The 21571-nt window shown below is 34.5% G+C and overlaps 1 protein-coding gene across 3 annotated transcripts in view; it reads right to left on the bottom strand.

Moving 5' to 3' along the window:
* Positions 1-21178, bottom strand: part of LOC108364533 (uncharacterized) — a 72322-nt gene extending 51144 nt beyond the window's left edge. The window contains exons 1-2 of one of the 3 annotated variants that reach the window (XM_017618243.1): positions 21099-21165; positions 20736-20935 (exon numbers count right to left, since the gene is read on the bottom strand). In XM_017618243.1, the coding sequence (XP_017473732.1) occupies positions 20736-20870 (135 nt within the window). In that variant the 5' untranslated portion in view covers positions 20871-20935; positions 21099-21165. Of the gene's footprint in view, positions 1-20735 lie in introns of all 3 variants that reach the window. The other 2 variants (XM_017618245.1, XM_017618242.1) reach the window with 2 other exon arrangements.
* Positions 21179-21571: the final 393 nt, after the last annotated feature.

Raw genomic sequence — 21571 nt, forward strand, 5'->3', positions numbered from 1 at the left:
CAGAACGATAACCGAAGAAACGTACAATTTTGGACTACTCATCATCCCAACTCGTGACAATTGACTCAGGACCAGCAAAACTACAAACAGGGAATTTTAAAATTATACATATAATAGAGCTAGATGACTACGACAAGACTATACGACACTTAGAAATGACAATTAACGATCAGCTCCCAAATCTCCCTAAATCCCATCCTTCTATCCCTCGTCAATCAATCCAAAAATTATTTAGGTAGAATTAGAATAAACAAATCACATAGTAAAAGGTCATTAGATTTTATAGGTTCAGCATGGAAATGGATCGCAGGAAATCCAGACCATAGCGACTTTAATATTTTAATTGAAAAAATGAATAACGTCTTAGAGAATAATAATAGGCAAGTTGTAATAAATAAATTAACTAATGAAAAAATTAATGAAGTAATCGAGAATACAAATAAAATATCTAAGTTAGTTCAAGAAAAAAAAGAAATTGATAATGAATTACTGCTAAAAACAAAGTTTAAATTAGAGATAATAAAGAAGAATTAATTAACATTGCGTATGCCATTCATTTGGGCAAAATCGAACATAATAAATTCATACATTTTATCTGATAGAGAAATCGAAATAACAAACAAATTTTTAGAAACGAAAATATCCCTTTTATAAACATCGATGAGGCATTGGAATTTGCTGATATAAAAATTGCATCCAATAAAGAAAGCTTAATTTACATAATAAATTTACCTACAACTGAAAAAGATGATTGTAGATCATTAGAAGTTAGACCGATAAAGAAAGGAAAATTTATAAACAAAATTGAATACGAATCTTTACTAGTATGTAAGAAGGAAATTATCGCAATCAATCTAAAAATTTCATAATAAAAATAACATAATATGTGTAATAATCATTATTTTGTTTATTTTTATTATGTTTCCTTATTTATATTTTTTCTTCCTAACTTCCTACGTCGTGCTTATTTAATAATTTTTTTCGCTTTTCCTATTTCGAAAGAAAATGTTTTCTTATTTTCGCTTCGAAAAGAAAATGGAAAAGTTAAAAAAAAAATTAAAAATTTTATTTTTATTTAATTTTCCTTTTTTTTATTTTTTTTTGTTTATNAATTTAAAATTTTATTTTTATTTAATTTTCCTTTTTTTTATTTTTATTTTTTTGTTTATTCTATTTTTTTATTATTTTTTTACTCTTGTTTTATAAGGCTCTTGTGAACCACTTTGCCTGATTCTGTTATGACTGTTGATGACTTGTTTTCTTTAACAATTTCCTTTTTGAAGCGGGGTGTGAGTTTTGTACCGTATCTTTTGTTAATTTTCACGTAAATAGTCTGTCCGGGTGAATAGCTTTTACAGGGTGTTCTCTTTTTGTTATGAAATTCTAAGTCTTTGTCCTGTTTGAGTTTCAGTTTTTGTATGTTATTCTGTGTAGCTTCCTCGTATTTTTCGGGGTTTATATAAACTTTACGTCCAAAAAAATTTTCTATGGGTTTCTGTCCAGTCGTGGAGTGTATTGAAAAATTATATTCGTAAACGGCTCTATCTAATAGTTCGTCAAAAGTTCTTTCGATGTCTTCAGTTTTTAAGCATCTCAGTATTTCTGCAAGCGTTGAGTGGAAACGCTCGATTTGCCATTTGCTTTGCTGATATGAGGTGGAGTCTTGTAGACTTTAATTCTTAATTGGTCTTCTAACATGAAAATTATTGATTGTGAGTTGAGAGATTTTTCATTGTCTATTATTAAGGTCTGTGGTATTCCGAAAGTAAAAAGTAGTTGCCTAAGGGGTTCACGTATGTCTTCTATTGATCTCGATTTAATTACTTTTGCTTGAGCATATTTGGAGTATTTATCTATTGCCGTTAACACTAACTTTTTCTCAGCTATGAATATGTCGATATGGACTATTTGTCCTGGGTATTCTGGAATTGGAGTGGGTTTAATTTCGGGTTTATTTGGATGTTTGTCGTATTTGCTTACGGCGCAAATTCTACACTGCTTGACAATTTTGTTAATTTTAGACTGCATCTGTGGGAAATAGAAATTTTGAATAATTTGTTTTTTGTTCTCTATTGCGTTTCTGTGGGCTCTTTTGTGTTCTAGCAAAATTTGTTGCTCTTGTTGTTCGACTGTGCTTAGGTCCTTAACTTGTGACTGAGTGAATCTTATTTTGTAGTTGCTAAAGTGAATGGGGTAAAGTTCCTGGNAATCTTATTTTGTAGTTGGGGTATTCCATCGTCACGGGTGGGACATTTGTACAGCAAAAATAGTTTTTCTTTTTTAATTTAAGTATAAAGTACTAAGCAATTCTACATTTTGATAAAGCTACACCTAGTTCACTAATATACGAGTTATTACCAAATACGAAAAATATTCCAACTTGATTTTATATTGGAAAATTCTGAGCTGTTTCTTCCGTCACGGGTAGGACAAAGAAAAGACACTGCTTTTTGGAGAACATATATTTTAAGGAAAGTCTGTGAATTTACTTAACATTTCTATCTGGATTAGATGTTTTACTATACAGAAAAGAACCAGCAATCCCAACAAAGCACAAACCATAATAAGAATTATTTGTTTATTATTAAAAAATTCAAAATTCTCCTGTCACGGGTGGGACAACTTTTGTCACGGGTGGGACACGTACGATTTTCTTCATGAAAGGAAGCTTCTAGTGAGATCCATATCAAAGAGATTAGGTATGATAAATGTTAGAGGTCAAATACAAGATCAATTGACCTACTTTTATGACAGTGGAGTCATTGTAAGACGCACGATATACTGCTGACCCCAGGATCTATTTTAGGGGCAATAGTTATACCAAACGAAAGCTAGAAGTCGCCAGATTGATGTATTAAAATGCATGGAAGAAAGGATTATTTGCAAACGCATGAAATTTTATATGCATTTTCCTAATGCACTTCTGCACGGTGCATTTGATTGCAACGAAATTTCGAATGTGCCTTAATGATTTTCAAGTTTGTTTAGAATAGCTATGTATGTCTGACTAATACTAACTACAGGCTAAACATGTATATCGACTACTGTTATCACGTCGATAGAGATGTCTAACCTGCTGTTAGTGTTGACCAGACATTGAGTAACCGGCTTAAGAGTGGCTCGAGTTGAGGTATTTTTGGAAACTGATTTCATGGACAAATCATGCTCAAATTTAGCTATTCCTTAAAACATAGAACGTCAGAAAAGATCTTGTGTATCGATGTCTAATCCGAAAAGTTATCTGCATTAGAATACTTGTAAGCAGATACATATGTATATCTTTGTCACTTAAAGGCTATTTATTGGATTGAATTTATAAGTTTCGCGAACTTCTAGATTTTCTTGGTTGGAACTTTTCAGGTAATTGTTAATATTGACTTTTAATTGTTGTTAAGCAAACCCTCATCATAGAATTCTCTGGCGTCTCTAAGATAGTAATGCTTATCTTGACTTTTCGAGCTGGCCACGCGAAATTTTTTACTACATCGCTTAGCCCACCAACAGTATTATGGTGTTTAGTCAACCTGTACTTCAGAGTTTTGTGGCATTAAACATAGGTTTGAAACGTTAAACTTATTTTTTTATTGTTAGGCATCATTAGAAAAAAATTATAAATGATTGTCACGGGCGGGACACGATAAAACGTTTCAAAATCTCTTAAGTAGGTACTTATAATATAATAAAAGAAATGAAATAGGGCTGCTTAGTATAAACACACTCTAGTTATGAAATTATAGAAAACTCCCTAAAGTAGTAACTAAGCAATACGAAGTTTAAAACTTTTTAGTCACGGGTTGGACATGCTAAACCGTAGTGATTTTATCCTATTATATAATTTAAATGCCTATTTTTCTTCAATGCCATATTGCTTCTTCGGGGCGCAGAAAGATCGAGACATTTATTCCCCCCTTCAAAAAAATAATAACTTTGTGAATACTTGATTTTGCAGAGCCTTCTATATTAAAATATGTTGTCGTATTCAACTACTTTTCTAATGTTGAAGTTTTGAGTGTATTTACAGTGTAATAAAATAATATAACTAAATTTTTTTTCGAAAAAACGTTAATTTCAGGTATTGAGCATTGATTCATCAAGCATTCCATGTTCAATAAGCTACTCTACAATTGGACACAAAGTTTCACTTACTCATGGAATACCCCAGTTGCTAAAGTGAATGGGGTGTAGTTCCTGGATTTGGCCCATTATCTCTTCGGAGGTAAATAAGCCATTGATCACAGAGGGGTTAAGATGTTTTTTAAGTAGTCTTTGTAAATCGTCTTTAGAGTACTGCGGTTTGCTAATTGTATGCCTGTGGTATGTCGGAAAATGAATTTTGAAGTCGTATGAGTCCTTCTGTCCAACGAGTATCCAGATTTGGTTTTTGAAAACGTTAATTGGGGCTTCTGTTGATGGTATTAAGTTGTGTCCTGAGCTTTCGTCAGAATGAGTTGCTATTGTTACTGAATTGAGCTCTGGAGGTCTGGAAAGGGTATCGGCAACGATATTTGTTCTACCTGGTTTATATTTAAGTTCGTGATCGTATTCTTCTAAGATTGCCTTCCATCTTTTTAATTTGGAATTGTCGTTTTTATTGCTGGGGGCGTACGTTAAGGGCTGGTGATCTGTAAATATTTTTATTTTGGCAGTCCCATATAGGTAGTTTCTTAAAGATTTTAATGCCCAGAAGATGGCGTCGCATAGTGTTCTTCTGTCTTTGTTAGGGTCCTCGAAATGAAGGTGATTGGTTTTCCTTCCTGTTCCAAATCTGCGCCGATAGCATGTTTGGAAGCGTCTGTGGTTAAATGAAATTCCTTTTGGTAATTGGGGTAAGTTAATATCACTTCTCTTGATATCAGTGCATTCTTGACTTGGTTGAAAGCTTCGATGGCTTCTTTACTTAGTTGGATCGGCCTATTTTTTGATTGGTTTTTTGAAATTCTTCCTGCTTCTCCTCTTAGAAGACTAGTGAGGGGTTTGGTTATTTTGGCATAGTCCTTTATGAATCTTCTGTAATAGCCCGAGAGGCCAGATCTCTTAGATCTCTAAGTGTTTTTGGACATGGAAAGTCGACTATTGTTTGAACTTTAGTGGGGTTTGTTGTGATACCTTTGGATGAGACAAGAAATCCTAGAAATTCGATTTCTTTTTTAAAAAATTCGCACTTATCTATTTGCACCTTCATGTTAGCGTCTCTTAAGGTTTCAAAAAGTTCGTGGATATTTTGGGCATGTGTTTTTTCGTCTTTGCTGAATATGATTATATCGTCTATATAAACATAACAGATCTTTCCTATGTATTTTCTGAGGATATCGTCCAAAGTTCTTTGGAAAATTGCAGGAGCGTTTTTGAGGCCGAAAGGCAAACGTGTGAATTCATATTTGCCATTTTTTACTGAAAAGGCAGTTTTCTCAATGTCAGATTCTTTCAGTGGAATCTGGTGGAAACCGCTTTTCAGATCTATAACTGAAAAAAGACTATTTTTACCTAATTGAGATAGGACTTCGTTTATATCGGGAATTGGATATCGGTCGGTAATGGTTATAGAGTTTAATTTTCTATAATCAATTACTAGTCTGTATTTTTTTTCTAGAGAGGCATCCTGCTTTTTTGGTACAACCCATATGGGTGAGTTGTATGGGGACCGTGAAGGTCTTATTATGCCGTCGTCCAGCAGTTTCTGGATCTGTTTTTCAACCTCTCCTTTCAACGACATGGGGTAGGGATAATATTTTGTATAGACAGGTTCGTTTGAATTTGTTCTTATCGTTGCGATAACTTTGGTGGTGTAGGTTAATTTCTCGTTAGGGTCAGAAAAAAGGTCGATACTTCGATTTACTAGTGAGCTTATTGTTTGTTTTTGAAAGTTATTCATATGTTTGTCTCGTATGAGGACATGGTTGACGTCTTGTGAAAAAAGTTGCTTAAGGCGTATTCTGAATGAATTATTGATGATCATAAAATTTTCCTTCGTATGAATGACTGCGGACAGTTTCTTCAAGCTGTCATTACCTAATATTGCATGAAAGGAAACGAGGGATGGCAGAAGATAAAATTTTAGGTTAATGTTTGGCAAGTTGAAAAGATTTACGTACATGTGATGGGTAATTTCTATTTTGCCCCCTACTGAATTTGCAGAGAAAATTTTATCGTTTAGAATTTTCTTTTTTACTAACTGGGGTTGGATGTAATTTTTATTTGACCCGGTGTCAACCAAAATTTTTAAAATTTCTCCACTCTTCGTCCTGCAATTAAAGTAGGGTAACGAAGAGTTTCTTATTCTAAAAAATGGATGTCGGTGAAATCATAGTCATAGGGATAATATTCGCAATTTTCGACGGCGTAGTGTTCGTGGGTTATGGTTGGGTTTTATCTTCATTGTCTAGTGAGGGTTGGGCTTCTTCTGGGCTTGTTGTTACATGGTAATTGCGTTGAGCTTTTATAGGCGGGTTTGTTATATTTGAGTCGCCTTGTCTTTTCCCAGCGTATTTGAAATTTGGTTTATTCGCGTAGTTTATGGCATTTGTCCTGATGCTAGGATCTATATCCATCGGCTCCGGTTTTGGTTGTGGCTTTTGAGCTGTGGGCCTAGGAGGTGGGTCATAGCGTTGATTCTGCTGTGTTTGCTGCTGATTGTAGTAGTTTGGTTGGTATCCTTGTGGGTATTGTTGTAAACCTTGTCGGATTGGTCCATATTGGTATTGTGGTCCGTTGAAGTTATTTGGTCCTTGAGGGTATTGTGGTCTGCTGACGCTATTTGATCCTTGGGGGTACTGTTGTGGCCTTTGAGGAAATTGATTAAATCGCTGTTGAGGTTGGGGTAAGTGTGCCAGTTCGGGATAGAACTGTGGTGGTTTTAGGTAATTTCGTGGTGGCAGTGGTGGTTTAATATTGTAGTTGTCGAATCCATTCTGATGGTTTGCGTGAGCACTCCTGAATTTTTGGTTTTCCAGCTTTAAGCAAAGATGTAGTGCTTCTGGAAGATCCTTCGGTTCCCGCATGCCTAACAGTCGGGGAAGATCGCCGTTAAGGCCTCTGACAAATGTGTCCAGAGCTTTTGTCCTATACGTTTCCGTAAGAAGTCTTATGGATTCCAGGCTTACTTCTATACATCCAATTTTGTTCAGAATCAGGGATAGGTGGCAATATACCTTTTGGTAGAAGTCCTGAATTGACTGTCTGCCCTGGATTAGGCCTGTCATTTGGTACTCTAGTGTACCCAGGTCCCTTTTATCGGCTTAATGTGTCGTGAGACACATTGAAATGGCCTTCCAATCTAGAGGGGTATTATAGGATTCGAGTGCGATATCAGCGCTACCTACGATTTTGTTCCTTATAACATTTAATATCCCAAATTATTTGGGAGTCCCTCTTGTGTGTTCGTAAATATGAAGGATTCTTTCGACGCTTTTTTTCCACGAGTTGAATTCTGCTGGTTTCCCAGAGAATTCTCTTAACGATCTCACCACGTCGGAGATCTTATCAATCTCCGTGAGATTGTTTCTGTGCTGTTCGTCGATGGTTTGGTCAGTAGTCGGTGTTTGCAATTTTGAGAAAGAAGAAAAAAAATTTTTTTCGCGATTTATGGTTTACTATTACTGATTTATATTTTATTTCACAAGGGGAAAAAAATATATTTTTTTTCCACGATTTTTTATTTTATTCTACAAAAAAAAAATTTTTTTTTCACGATTTGTGGTTTACTATTCCCGATTTATATTTTATTTTATTGCGCTTCTTTTAAATGGAAACCAAAACTAAGATTTTATCTAATATCTAACTAACTTACAAAAGTAATTGAGTTCTCATTCTGCTGCTGATGCCCGTAAGTGTATTCCTTTTTGCTGTGCTACTAAGGCCTCTGCTAGGCTACTCCTCGGTTGTGGTATAGTCGATATTTGTGTGGTTGGTTTTTGCTGATTTTTGATGATTAAGGTGGACTCATTGGCCTCTTTACAATAATTTTTAAATTAATTTTATTAAAAGCTATTTCATTCGTTTCACTTTATTTGTTACTTCACTTATTGTTTAAAGTCGCTTAAATTAATTTTATTTTTTTGCCGAGTATAATTTTCGCGCGGGCGCCAAACAAGGAAGTTTTTGTTTAAACTTCCAACCGAGTACGCTACAGAAATGAGACTAACTATTCAAGTTGAATAATTGAAATATTAATGCTAAAATTTAATTGTGAAAGCAACAACAACTTGCTTGTTAAAATGTTCCAGACGCTGGTATCAGCACTTTGCATTTTACCGGATGCGCGTGCAACTGGTTAGTGCCAGATAATTCGGTTGTTGCGCTAATTCTTTGAATTGGCGCAACTCCGATTGCAAAAGAGGAATTGTAAAATAATATTAGTTAGCAATTTAGAAATTCACCTGTGGGAATTCTTATTGCGAAATAAAATTTAAATGAAGTGTCAGCAACACTTCGCTTGTTGGAAGTTATTGTGGCTGTGGCCAAAAGAATGTAAGTATGTAATTAGCTTTAATGCAGCGGAAACAAAAGGTAAACAAGCTGTTGCGGCGATAGCCAAAATTAATGTAAATATGTAAATCGCTATGTTTTAGCAAAGGCAAACTGGTAAGTAATTTATTATGTGTTAACTTATATACATGTACACATACATATGTACATACACAAACATATGTACATACACAAACATATGTACATACATACAAATATATATCTGTATTCGTATGGAAAAGTAGCTTATGTCGAAAGGCTGGCTTTAGTATAAATCGGCATTCGCAGCATACGATTACGAATGACTCATGGGCGCTAAGCCGTTAAACAACTTTTAGAAAATAAACATGCAAGAAATAGTTCCGATACTAGCAAGTCAATATTCTTTTTAAGTCTCATCAAAAAATTCGGTGTCGTTTAAAAAATAAAGGGAATGCCGCATTATACTAAAGCCGGCCTTTCGACATAAGCTACTTTTCCATACGAACACAGATATATACAACCATTCAAACATATGTATGTACATACATGAAATCATTGCTGTCCATAAGTACATACATACGCCCATCAGTACATCAACGACGCCCGTTTTCTTCATCATAAATATATCCATACAAACGTATGTACATATGTACGAATGGATGTAGTTACGCGAAGCACGCTTGCATCATTTGTACATATCGTTGGCTTAGTTCGCAAACGTGCTAAGTCCATTTTTTTTTTCAGGAGGGACAAAAAACCGTCTAACTTTTTTTGTTTTCAATATTTTTCTAATCTGTAAATGCAGTTTTATTCCTTAGTTCGTCTTGTTTTAGTACCAATAATCGGCCAATTTCCAAATAAAGCTGTTGCAGACTTATAGGCTCTTTTAGGACTTACCACATTTTCTCTTTAAGATTTTATTCTTTTAATGTGGACTTAGCACATTTTCTATCAACCTTTTTTCCATTATTTTTTATTGTTAAAAGATTTAATTGTTTAGTTTAAATATATTTTATTGTTTTAAAATGAATTATAACCTAATACAGTTTTATTTCATTGCTATTAATAAAAATAACTATTTTAAGTCGTAAATTTATATACCATTTATAAAAGAAAATAATTAAAAGGAAGTAAAGAGGTATAAGTTTGGGCGAAACCGAACTTTATATACCCGTCGCAGGTACCAAATACTGTCGTAAGCAGGGGCTTTTAACCCGATTTCAAAGGTTTTCGATAATATCCTGAGTTAAACTCAATGAAATAATTGAACCACGTTTAGTGGAAATCGCTAAAGTGGCTACCGAAATACACCTTGTAGTCATAAAGTGGGCGGTGTCACGCAGTCTTATTTATTGTTAAGAGATTGTTGTAAGTATTAACTTGAAGTAAATTAGCGTCTTCAGTTATTGAAATATCAGAGTTTCCGTATTTTTGAAATTTACCGTTAGATATACGGGAAGCGAATGTAATTTTGGTCCGATTTGAATAATTTTCAACGAATTGCCTTTCCGTACCAGGTTTATTAAGTGCACCGAGTTTGGTAGAAATTGATAAATCGGTTACCGAGTTACACATTTGTGGTCATAAGTGAGCGGCGCCATGCCCATCATCCAAAAATGTATCATCATCTTATTTTCTGCTGAGTGGTTATCGCGATCATCGATTTTAAGTGAATTAGATTTTTAACAGATTTCTTAGCTAGACCCTAAATAAGGCTCGTACCGAGTTTGGTGAATGGGCTACTGAGATACAGCATTTCATAATTTTCATATTTGCATGCAATATTTACTGAAATATTGTAGTTTTTGCATTTTTAGAAAATACCTTTTTATCGGAAATGGGCGTGGTTACATTCCGATTTGCCCATTTTTAATACCAACTTACCTTGGATAAAGGGCAACCTACATACCAAATTTCGTTGAGATATCTCGAGTTATCGTGTACACGGACAGACGTNTTTTGGACTTAGCACATTTGCGTACCAATGCATAACAACAAGTAAAAACGACATTACGGTAATTTTCTTTTTTGGTAATGATGTATTTTCAGTTATGCTATCTTACTGCATCAAAATCTCAATTTACATAAAAAGTGGACTTAGCACGTTTGCGAACTAAGCCAACGATATATTACTTGGTAGCGTGAGCGGAAATGCGCAATGAGTTCGTTCATACATACATATATATGTATATATATATCAGGGTTGTTGCGAATATTCGCATTCGCAACCGCGGAGCTTCCGCATTAATTATAACATTCGCGTTCGCTTTCGCATTCGCAATAATCAATGCGGAGCTTTTGCGAATGCGAATGTTGTGCAAGTGCACCCATAAAACGTATATCTAGCAAACAAAATGACAAATTGTAGCCAATATTTTTAGCCTGTGGTCGTTGGTGTATTTGTGTAACAAAACTGGTCAAATGTCATATTTATCAACTTTGATAAAAATGTCTTTAAACTTATTATTTCTTAAGCTATATAATCGAGCAGTTATACAAGTTCCCACTTCTACTTGACCTTTGACGTACGTCAAAGAGAGCATAGTCCTTTTAATAATATATTTTTTTTTTTAGTTTTCTCTGCTTTAAATACCTTTCTTTATTATGATTTTTTTTTGGACCAATCTTAAAAAAACTACTAGACCTAAAAGAAGAAAGTGTGCACTGTAATTTTAAACTAAATTGTCGTGATTTGNATTTTTCCACATCAGCTATGGTTACGGTGACCATATTAACCAACGTAAAATAAANCTAAAAGAAGAAAGTGTGCACTGTAATTTTAAACTAAATTGTCGTGATTTGCTCCTAATGTTACATATCGTCACCTGAAATGCAAAAAGACGTAACAAACATCGTGGCTGAAATACAAAAAGTCGTAACTAATAAAATATTCAAAATTCAGTTTTTGATTGATATGATGGATTTCATTGAATTTCAACTTCCACATCAGCTATGGTTACGGTGACCATATTAACCAACGTAAAATAAAGGACTTTTTTTCAAAATGATTTGGGGATACATACATACAAATCGTAAGATAAAAGTACCTTACCCATATCATAATTTAAATCAAATATTTACCAGTTAATTATATTATTTAATTGTACAAGTTTCCCTGCTGTAGCGAAAAGTTAAGCCACATCTCTCAAGAACTTCGCAATCCTTGGCTACCAAAACGCGTTTACCATAATTCATACTGCACGACGAAGCCAACACACAGCGGTTCAAAATTGAAATTTAATGTTCATAATTCACCGGACTGTTTATTTTGCAACCAACTTTTTACTAAAAACAAAAACCAATATTTATTTTGGTGAACATTGTTTTATAACATTTCAAAATTTAATTTTTTTGTTTTGGGAGAACCATACAATTGTTTTCAACTAGTTTTTGGTATGTAACATTTATTAACTGCAACAGGAGTTACATTTTCTTCAAAATTGTTAGTTTTTCTGCATTTTGTACAAAAAAATGTTATATAATCCAATAAGAATTCAAAAATCAGGCTCAACTGGTCTCTGGCAAATATTGTAAGCTTTCATAAAAAAATAACAAGTAATCAAATTAAGTGAAAAATGAAGGCTCCAGTGAATTACGAACACTAAATGCCGGTTTTGAACCACTGTGTAGCAGGGGGTTTATCTTCTTTCAGTGGAGCTGTAAACTCAGCGTGCAACACGGTCCTGGGCACAACTTTCCCTGTGCTTTATAGATTGTACAAAGATTACCGATTAAATAGAAACCCTTAAGTGGGGTGCGAAACAAACTGACGAAGGTTTTTATTATATTTTATAAGGGACATTTTTATTTTTCATATTCTGTGGTTAAAAATTTACCTCTGAAAAATGCAGAGCTGATTTAAAGGACAGTTTAAGAAATAAAGGACAAAAGGCATCCTTTATTTTGAAAAAAAATTATAAAGGACAGGGGGTTAAAATAAAGGACTGTCCTTTAAAATAAAGGCCGGATGGTCACCGTAGCTATGGTGTTGTTACGTCTTTTTGCATTTCAGGTGACGATATATTCGTTTCAATCATTTCAAATGTGGCTCTTTGGGGAATTTATTTTAATGAAACATTTTAAAAACAGTAATTTTATTTACTCGTCGAGCAATATTTTTTCATAGATAAATATACATTGGATCCTTGCCTAAAAGCCTCTGGGGTAAAACTCTCCCCCTTACGTCTCCCTTCTTTGCTATTTAAAGTGAAAGATTAAGCTCCTACAATAGGGATTTCCAGCAGAAATCTTCAACATTTAGCTATAAATAGAAACGATGCTGAAATATTTAAAAAGCTTTAGGTCCGACCTTTAATTAGGTAAGAATTACGTAACTATCTGAAACCCTCATCATTTGTGATTCCACTAATTCAAATGATTATAAAAAAACTGCGTCCTTTTTTAAAAAAATGACAATATTATAATCCGATTCGGCTAGCATCCAGGATCTTAAAAACAGAATTGAGTAGTCCACTTGCAAAGTGCTCNTCTTCTTTCAGTGGAGCTGTAAACTCAGCGTGCAACACGGTCCTGGGCACAACTTTCCCTGTGCTTTATAGATTGTACAAAGATTACCGATTAAATAGAAACCCTTAAGTGGGGTGCGAAACAAACTGACGAAGGTTTTTATTATATTTTATAAGGGACATTTTTATTTTTCATATTCTGTGGTTAAAAATTTACCTCTGAAAAATGCAGAGCTGATTTAAAGGACAGTTTAAGAAATAAAGGACAAAAGGCATCCTTTATTTTGAAAAAAAATTATAAAGGACAGGGGGTTAAAATAAAGGACTGTCCTTTAAAATAAAGGCCGGATGGTCACCGTAGCTATGGTGTTGTTACGTCTTTTTGCATTTCAGGTGACGATATATTCGTTTCAATCATTTCAAATGTGGCTCTTTGGGGAATTTATTTTAATGAAACATTTTAAAAACAGTAATTTTATTTACTCGTCGAGCAATATTTTTTCATAGATAAATATACATTGGATCCTTGCCTAAAAGCCTCTGGGGTAAAACTCTCCCCCTTACGTCTCCCTTCTTTGCTATTTAAAGTGAAAGATTAAGCTCCTACAATAGGGATTTCCAGCAGAAATCTTCAACATTTAGCTATAAATAGAAACGATGCTGAAATATTTAAAAAGCTTTAGGTCCGACCTTTAATTAGGTAAGAATTACGTAACTATCTGAAACCCTCATCATTTGTGATTCCACTAATTCAAATGATTATAAAAAAACTGCGTGCTTTTTTAAAAAAATAACAATATTCTGATCCGATTCGTCTGGCATCCAGGATCTTAAAAACAGAATTGAGTAGTCCACTTGCAAAGTGCTCTATGTTAAATTTTTTCGATTTTTAGTTTTTGGTGGTGAACGTACCAGTATTTAAAGTAGTTTTATGCCCAGAGCAANCCTACTTCCAATTGAATTGATTCCTATAATTCAAATGATTATAAAAAAACTGCGTGCTTTTTTAAAAAAATAACAATATTCTGATCCGATTCGTCTGGCATCCAGGATCTTAAAAACAGAATTGAGTAGTCCACTTGCAAAGTGCTCTATGTTAAATTTTTTCGATTTTTAGTTTTTGGTGGTTAACGTACCAGTATTTAAAGTAGTTTTATGCCTACTTCCAATTGAATTGATTCCTATAATTCAAATGATTATAAAAAAACTGCGTGCTTTTTTAAAAAAATAACAATATTCTGATCCGATTCGTCTGGCATCCAGGATCTTAAAAACAGAATTGAGTAGTCCACTTGCAAAGTGCTCTATGTTAAATTTTTTCGATTTTTAGTTTTTGGTGGTGAACGTACCAGTATTTAAAGTAGTTTTATGCCCAGAGCAAATCCTTATATATTCTGAGAAACAAATAGCATCAAATCTTAGCTACTCTAGCAAAAGTCGCTATAATACTTAATGTATGCATATATACACTTTCAAAAGTCGCTATAATATTTATTGTACGTATTTGTACAAGCTCAAAAGTCGCCATCTTTTGATGAACCTAGAAAACTCCAAGAAAACGAGGTAGTTTCGGTGCCTAGTGGATGACGTCGTAAAAAGAAGCACATCAATCTTCATGGAAGTGAGAACGCGAAAAGCTAAAAAAAGCTAGCTATGTAAATGTTACTGTTTCAAAACTCTCTATATTAATTTTTATACCTTTCATGAGCATGATATGGTATTATAACTTTGGTCCGATGTTTGTAAGTACCACAATAAGAAGAGATATCTGTCTGTTTGTATGCAATCTAGTCTCTCAGTTTTCGAGATATCCGGATCAAATTTGGTAGGTGGGTGTATTTTTATAATGTATTAATCATTTGTCGAAACCGGAAGAATCGGACCACTATAACATATAGCTCCCATACAACTGATTGTTCAGATATGAGATTTTTCGTTATGACTTCTCCATTTATGCAGCTAGGAACATGAAATTTTGCAATACTTCCACCCATTATCAACAGAAAACTTAGAGTGAAAATTACAAAGATCGGGTCACTATAACATATAGCTCTCATACAACTGATTGTTCAGATATAAGATTTTTCGTTATAACTCCTCAAATATCGGGTAACTTTTACATATAGCTCCCATACAACCGATTGTTCAGATATGCGATTTTTTGTTATAACTACTCCATCTATGCAACTAGAAACATGAAATTTCGCACTATTTTCATTCATTATCAAGAGAAAGTTTACAGTAAAACTAACAAAGATCGGGTCACTACAACCTGTTTATTGCCTCCATACAACTGATTGTTGAGATATGGGGTTTTACTGTAAAACTCCTTTATTTGGACAGCTAAAACCGATAAGTTTCGTAAGCTATTTTTTAAATAATAATACAAAGTCTACTGAGAAAATCGTCAAAATCTATGCTGTATAATCTTAATCTCTTGTATGCTCAGATACCAGTTTTGCGATATATGTATCTCCCATTAAATTGTGTTACCGGTTTACGTACCGATCACACAGCAGTGAAAATCACTTAGATTGGTGCTATATAAGGTATATCTTCCATACCTCTGATTGTTTACCTAGAATTTTTTATATATGTATCTCCTATATCTATGTCTGCTGTGAATATATAAATTTTTTCAAATGCAGTAATCTGTTTACGTAAAATTTTCAGATGCTCATGAAAGGTATGGAGCCTTCGGCATAGCCGAAGACAGCGCTGCTTTTACTTGTTTGTATATAAAATTTGCACAAACTACCATTCTGCGATTTGGTTTTTTAATGCTACTAAGCTCTTATTTATCAAAACTTTCAGATAATAATAAAAAGGATACAATTTGGATTTNTTTACTTGTTTGTATATAAAATTTGCACAAACTACCATTCTGCGATTTGGTTTTTTAATGCTACTAAGCTTTTATTTATCAAAACTTTCAGATAATAATAAAAAGGATACAATTTGGATTTTACTTGTTGTTGTAGACGTTTTTTTTTCATTTATGGCTTACTATTATTAAAATCACATTACGCTGTTTGCAAGTGGACTACTCAATTTTGTTCAAAATTTTCATTCCTGGAAAATAATAATTTATTTTCCATGTCCATCTATCTAGCTCGCTATAAGCATAAATTCTTCAAACCAGTCGCAGAAGACCCATTAAAAATGAATTTAAAAAACCAAAATCGAAAAACGCTGATGACGTTGCAAGTTCCCTAAATTATGAAACTGCTAAAGGAATGAGGATGAAGAATTCTTTTAAAAAAGCTTCAGAAAAACCTGACACATCTGAGTTGGTTTGTAAGCGCTGTTTAAACAACGATCTCACCATTATGCTAGATTGTTCAAGTGAACATGAAAGTCAGGAGGATACATCCTAAATTTGCAATAAATATATAAATAAAATTTTCAATTTTTAAATTCAAGTAATAAGTAAAATAAACATTATTAAAAATTACTACCTATTAAATTTTTTTATTTACCTAAATAACTTAGTTTGCTTACCGGGTTATTTCTTAAAAATACTTGACATCCGCATTCGCATTCGCATCCGCGGATGTTAGCTGTTAAACATCCGCATCCGCATTCGCATCCGTGCATTCAAACATACATATATACATATGTAGGTACTCGTACCCGTCATGCGTTGCTTTATTTATTTTTTCCCCTTCCCTATACTACCTATATCTTCCTTCTCACTCATGTAACGTTTTCAGTTTTAAAAATTTCACTCTCCATTTTTGCGATACCACCGCCTAATAAGTTTCACTTCAAAAAAAAATAAAAATCCGTACGTCATGCGGACTGCGCCCCTCGTGTCGGTTGGGAGGAAATGGAGGGTAAAAAGCCGTTGGCATAAATTAATTAATTAAAAAACCAGTGCGTAGCACCAAAACGTTACCTGTTATTCAAGCGTTGAATGAGGTTTCGGCCTATATTGGTCTTCCCGCTCGAGATGTCACGGACTGCGGCACAGCGTTTACGACCGAGCAATTCATTAAATATTGCAGTGACAATAACTTCGTTCATATTAAGACTGCTGTCCGAACTTCACGAGCTAATGGGCCGGTGAAGCGAGCGAACCAAACGATCTTAAACTTTCTACGTACGTCAACATCGAATCCAGAGTGGTGCGAACAGCTGCGTATGCTACAGTGGTCGATTAACTCGCAAAAGAATTCGACTACTGGGTTTTCCCCCAAAGAACTCATATTCGACTTGAAACTAAATAATATTACGCATAATCATCTGATTGCACATCGAGACAAGTGGAAAGAGCGCTTCGATAAAAAAAAGCGAAGCGCCCACTATCTACAGTGTCGAACATTTGGTCGTGAACCTCAATGAACCGTCCGCACGCGGGGAATAACGCAAACTTGAACCCAAATTCCGAGGGCAATATGTGGTGGCTAAAGTACGACGGCACGCAAATAAGCCAAAGAATGTTCGAATCCATTTATGCTGCCGACAAAATTAAGCACTGGTGTGATATGCCTCCTGAGTTGGACGATGCCAGTGAAAGTGATTACTCCAATGACGATGATGAAGTTGCAGGCATAGGGACGATGCCTACATCAGGAAGGGCCGAGCTGTCAACTGATATGGCAACCCCGGCCAACACCGAGAAAGAGAAGGGTGAAAAAGGAATTGACAGTCGTGCGAGTGCTCTCAAGCTGTAAAGTGTGCTGTCCTGATATACAAAATTCTAATGTAATAAAAAGACGAATTCATTGACATATTTAGTTTAAATGTAATAAAAACACTAGTTTACTGAAGTACCAGTGACAGATAAATATATCACTTTAAATTTTTTACTATAAATACCTTCCCCTGGAAATGCCCATATAAAATATTATACACCTGAAATCACTTGCATCCTTTGCAACCGCAATTATACTACAGTATATTAAAAGTACATAAAGAAACAAAGGATTTATACAGTAAAAATTTTAGGCGCTATGATGTTCCTTCTCCTAAATCGCCCAAATTACACACTGTACGGGGCGAGGAGATGATAACTCACAACATCAACTCTTATGGGCAGATAATCGCATGACCGACGACTGGAATTTAAGTGTGGTCAGCCCAATCCACAAGAGAGGCGATACCGCCATATGCGCCAACTACCACGGGATTAGCCTTATAAGCATAGGTTACAAGGTCACCATCTATCTGTCGACTGCAAAGCCGCTTTCGACAGCACTAAAATGAGTTGTTAGTACGCCACGATGTCTGAATTTGGTATCCTCGCGAAACTGATAGGTTGTGTAAAATGACGTTGAGCAATACCAAAGCTCCGTCAGAATTTGCAAAGACCTCTCTGACCAATTTGCTTTCAAACTGGGTTTCGTGTGATTTCTTTATTCTGATGATGGAGAAGCTAAAAGCCGCAGAACTGAACCTCTCCGGAACAATTCTGTTCTGCCTTTCCCAAGTTCCAAGATACGGAAGCAAAGCGAATGGGTTTGCTGGTAAACGAGAACTAGACGAAGTTTCTCCTGTCACCAAACAAACGCTCAGCGCTTTCACGGCTTGGCACCTACGTTACTGTTGACAGTTATAATTTCGAGAAGATAGAGAATTTCGTATACTTGACAACCAGCATCAACCCCGATAAAAATATCACCCTGGAAATTTAACTTAGAATCACTCTTGCCAACAAGTGTTACTTTGGATTGGGTAGGCAATTCCTCTCTCGCTGTACGAAAACCTCACTCGCTAAGTTACTAATCATGCCCGTGCTGGTATATGGCGTGGACAATGACATCCGATTCGGCGGCTCTTGGAGTATTCGAGAAAATGATTTTGTGGAAGATTTACGGGCCGTTAAGCGTTGGCGTCGGCAAGTACCGCAAACGACGAGCTGTATTACCTTTATGACGTCATAAACATAGTGTAGCGAATTAAAATACAGTGGCGCCGTTGGCCATTTCGTTCGAATGGACACAGACGCTCCAGCTCTGAAGGTATTCAACTCGGGACCGGCTAGTGGTAGCATAAGAGGAGGGGGGCCCCCACTGCCATGCAAATACCAAGTGCAGAAGGACATGGCTTCACTTGGCATTTCCAATTAGTCAGTTGGCGCAGGAGAGAAGCGACTGGCGTGCTTTGCTGAACTCGGCAAAAATTGCTTAGGCGGTTAGAGCGCCAAATAAGAAGAGAAGAATAAGAATGCAAATTTGCACGTCCACCTAATGACATTTATTAGATTTTTTTTTAATAATTGGTTTAGGCGATTGTTTAAAAAAGTTATTAACATTTTTCAGTTTATTTTTAATGGGCTATTTTTTCAAATTTCCTTAGCTTTAAGTCCCATTTTGAGGTGCTGAAAAGGCGCAAGTTTCTTTAAACTGAGCGAAAACGTTTATTTAATTTTATAGAGAAAAAAATGCACCTGAAATGTAATGGGCACCTTCAAACAGTTGCAAAATAAAAAATGCATAAAAGCGTAACCAAAGTATGCTAAACAACCCAAGTATGTGCTGAATAAGCAAATATATCATGTACACGATTGTTATGAAGTCTATAAAGATATAAACGTTTTACTCAATATTTTTAATACTGGCATTTTATTCCATTTTTTTCTTTGCCTTCAAATCTCTTTGGGATTGAAGAAAGAAAGTGTGCACAACTTATATGCTGAGAGAGTGTAAGTGCGTTAAAAGGAAATAGTCTCTTTCAACTCTCCTCTTGTAGAATATGTCAAAAATATACCAACATATACATGCATACAACATTTTGACTTTTGGTCCCCCCTTGCTACGTAAGGTTGCGTAGGTCCCCATTTTTGCCCGTAATCCTCCACTTTCGGCTTAAAGCATGTTTGTATTGTTCAACTTTCACAGGCGCTTAGTTGAATCAAATTTGAACGAAAAGTATAATTTTTATTTGAAAATAATCGTATGCCATATTTAAGGCTAAATATGTAAGTATGTACATATATTTTTTTATATACATACACTGGCGATAAAAACTGAGTGCATGGTGATTTTTTCAAATATCTACAATGTCTTTCAAATAAATTTTTTTGTAATTTTTTATAAAAATATTTTTCATGCTTTAAACAAAACCAAATACATACATCAATCAAACTTGCAAACTTAATACAAATTTTAGAAAAACGCAACAAATTTTTATCAAAATTTTGAACTTTTTATCTGAATTCTTGGATATACAGACCCATGTCTCATGAAATTTTAGTAAAATAAGTGCAAGTTTAACGCGGCTAAAAATCGAGTAGATTGTTGATACTTTTTTGCTGATTGCTTTTTTCCATACAAAGATTAAGTTGAAAAAAAGCAACGCAAAAATAACAAAAAAATTACTTTGAAAAACATTGTAAATGTTTAAAATAAAATCACCATGCACTCAGTTTTGATCGCCAGTGCAACTTTGTTTTGTTCAAATGATATTGAATTTTTATTTATGAACGGTTTTGTTGTTCCACAAGCGAATAAATCAATTTTTTGTTGAATACATTTAGTTTTGTTTGTCCCCGAAAAATGCCCCTTTTTCTTTCTCAGTTTTACCCCAAGTCCCCCAATTTGTTCTTATCTGTACCCCTTTCGGAATTTTAGGTCTGGCAACCCTAACAACAAAATACAAAACCTTTATTTTTAAAATAGTGCAGGTAAGTATCACTTTATCAAAAAAGGGTGCCCATATACAATGAATTTAGGAGAAAAAAAAATCAGAACTAAAAATATCAGCTCACTAGACAGTAACTCACGCTGGATACGCCACTGCAAAGCAATTTAAGATTCCAAAGTAGGCCAATAGTACGTATAGTCACTCTAATTATAGCAAAAATAAACAGTCAGATTTTACCTTTTGTTTTGTTGAGTTATTTATGGTACTGCCTTCGACAAGTACACTTTCATCGGGTTTTGATATGTAACTGGCCCCAAAGGACCTTTGTTTCTGTAGCAATGCACTATGGTTATAAGTTCCTGTAGCTGCCATAGCAATTTATATTTGCAACAACGTACGTTCAAATATAAGTCGAGCTACTGAATTGATACATTTTACTAAGGCAAGAATCAACAAAATCAATATTTTCCCTTCTTCACATATTTCAAAACCAATATACAGATTTAATACACCTTTTATTGAGTTTAGCTTTTTATATTTAATACACTCGATGAATTTTTGTTCGTATTCGATTAAAAATGTGTTAATTTTACTTCTTACATTCATATGTATTTATAATTCAATGGTGGAACAATCACAGAAAAAAGAAGTCCGTATTGGTTTTTCCTTATACATGCAATAACTAAAAGCTTTTCAAGCTTCCAGTGTACATATGTGCATATATGTATGTAAATGCTTTTGTCAAAAGCTTTAGGTTCGTTCCTTCTTGTTCGAAGGTGATTAAGTCACAAGTAGCCAAATAAGCTGGAAAAGTGAATGCCAGACTATTCGTGATGTTTGATAGTCAAAAATTTTATCAGGGTTGAAGGTTTGTTCTGGCCACTCATGTTCGACGTTAAACCTTCGTTAAAGATGCGAAATCTCACTAGTAAAGTTGTGGGATATTATGGAATTTTAAGTTTCTCTATGTGCTTAAACATATGTACTTATATGTACATCATATGTACGTTGACACCCTAGTCACACGGGGTCATTTTAATATAAGTACATATTTATTTTATAACCGAAATGCA

The sequence above is a fragment of the Rhagoletis zephyria genome, unplaced genomic scaffold, assembly GCF_001687245.7.
Source record: "Rhagoletis zephyria isolate East Lansing unplaced genomic scaffold, Rhagoletis_zephyria_1.1 Rzeph_scaffold_01583, whole genome shotgun sequence".
NCBI classification, from domain to species: domain Eukaryota; kingdom Metazoa; phylum Arthropoda; class Insecta; order Diptera; family Tephritidae; genus Rhagoletis; species Rhagoletis zephyria.